Consider the following 2036-nt stretch of genomic DNA (forward strand, 5'->3'; position numbering starts at 1 on the left):
CTGCCCTCTGGCCTGCTCAACTTTGTTTAAAGTCATTACCGATGCCTGGTTTCATACAGGTGTGTATATGTGTGTGTGTTCTAAAGCACCACAGTGCTCATGGGTGACATGGTCTGCTGAATTAATCTGTTATTTAGCCAGAAGGTGGCCTGGAGGGGATCACTTTGTTTCAAGATTTAGAACCTCTTTTTATGCCATATTGGAGCCTGTGGAGGCCTGCTGGGAACAGGACTTCTAAACGGCAAATATGTCCAAAGGCTGTGGTCTAAGGCTATTTTTGCTGGCTATAAATGAGATCCCCGGAACCAGAGGGGCACACGGCTCTTCTTAAAATTGAAGGTGTTTACACCCTAGATGAAATGGAATTTTATTTATGCAAGAGATGTGTTCATGTGCACAAAGCGAAGAGCAACATAGTGACCCCTGGCGGCAAGCCTAACAAAACCGGAGTCATCTGGGGAAAGGTAACTCGTGCCCATGGAAACGGTGGCAGGGTTCGGGCCAGATTCCGGAGCAACCTGACTGCTAAGGCTATTGGACACAGAATCTGTGTGATGTTGTACCTCTCAAGGATTTAAACTTATAGAAAAGTAAATAAATAAAATTGTGCATTTGTTAAAAAACGGGAAGGGGGGAGCTTTGGACCCTCTCCAAATGGTAGCTCTCAGGAAATCTTTCAGCCACAGCAGGTGGCTGTTTTGTTGTTGTTGTTGTTGTTTTGTTGGGAATGAGGTTCGGTTCCACACGTTTCTCCCATTCTCTCAGGATGCTCCTTCTGAGGCCCTGATTAGAACGGTGGGATAGGGGCAGTTGGGCACTATCTATTTCTTCTGGTTTCAGAGTAGATGATGCCGTGAGCATGCAGATTGTTAGTCCTGTAGACGGTTTCTTCTTTGCGTCTTTGGCTTCCTTCCTGGGTCTTTTCCACCAGATGAGTAGTGACCAACATTTGTATCTGAGGTGTGTGTGTGTTTAAAGGCCAATTTTTCTATTTATTCACATTTAGAGGACTGTAACGTGTCTTTTAAACTCTGCAGGAGCCGCTCAGTGGTGCACATGGTGAGCACTCCTGGCTGCTCATGAGATGGTTAGAAGTTCAAGTGCACCTAGAGGCAGCTAGGAAGAAAGGCCTGATGATTGATTCCCGTCCCTGTGAGGGCAGTGAATTACTTAATATGGCTCTTCCAGCCAAAGTCTCAGTTCCCACCAGATGACCTTTCCCTGCATGGGTCTACTAAGAAGACGGGGTGGTGGTAGAAATACTGATAGGATTCAGCTGTAATTGCTAACAGGCTTCCCTGAAGCGCCATTCTACTGGGTATAAAATGAGCCCTCTGAGAACCCGGGGGAGGGATCTCATTACCAGCAAGAGTGGGAGCATCTTCTGGACCTGAGATGCCTGTGCTGTGAGCTTCTTGGCTCCAGATGACCGCAATGCCACCCGAGGACAGCAGCAGGAGCAGGAGCCAGGGCATGGAACAGAGTGATGGACTTATCAACCCATGGGGCAAGTACAGCTGAGTGCTCTTATGCAGGACCCTGGCTTGCAGAATGGAGTGTCTCTGGACAATTAAGTGGGGGAAGGTAGGACTGCTGATCCCTGGAGATGAATGCCTTTGAGCTGAGGCTTACTGGAGTGGGGTACCTGCGGGCACTTAATTTAGGGAGCTGGTTTTACTGCCCACTGAGCTTGAGTGGAAGGCTTTCAGGTTGAGGCTTATAGCACAGCAGTGTGCACATTGGGCATTTATTAGCAGACTTGACAGAACTTTGTAGCATGTCCTCATAACAGCTCACCCCTGAGTATTTCCTACTGGCATTACAACTTGTTAACTTGCTTAATAAACCCTTTAATCACGAATCTTGTCTAGAAGTTGTGTGTGGCCATTACAACGGATATTAGAACTTGGGGATAAGCTATTGATCATTAAATCAGCACCTCCCACCCCAAGAAAATCAGCCCCCCCAAATACCATGAGACCAGTTTGACTTGGATGTACACAGGGTTGTCAGGAGTCAGAGTCCACTCAACAGCA

The 2036-nt window shown here is 47.3% G+C and overlaps 1 protein-coding gene across 1 annotated transcript in view; it reads left to right on the forward strand.

Annotated features, from left to right (window-relative positions):
* Positions 1 to 578, forward strand: part of LOC115869684 (60S ribosomal protein L35a-like) — a 3718-nt gene extending 3140 nt beyond the window's left edge. Inside the window, 2 exon segments of the mRNA XM_045290303.1 lie at positions 258 to 310; positions 313 to 578. Of these exon segments, the coding sequence (XP_045146238.1) occupies positions 258 to 310; positions 313 to 578 (319 nt within the window).
* Positions 579 to 2036: the final 1458 nt, after the last annotated feature.

This window comes from Echinops telfairi, unplaced genomic scaffold (assembly GCF_000313985.2).
Source record: "Echinops telfairi isolate 266 unplaced genomic scaffold, ASM31398v2 ScPeMD7_36;HRSCAF=134, whole genome shotgun sequence".
Lineage (NCBI taxonomy): Eukaryota > Metazoa > Chordata > Mammalia > Afrosoricida > Tenrecidae > Echinops > Echinops telfairi.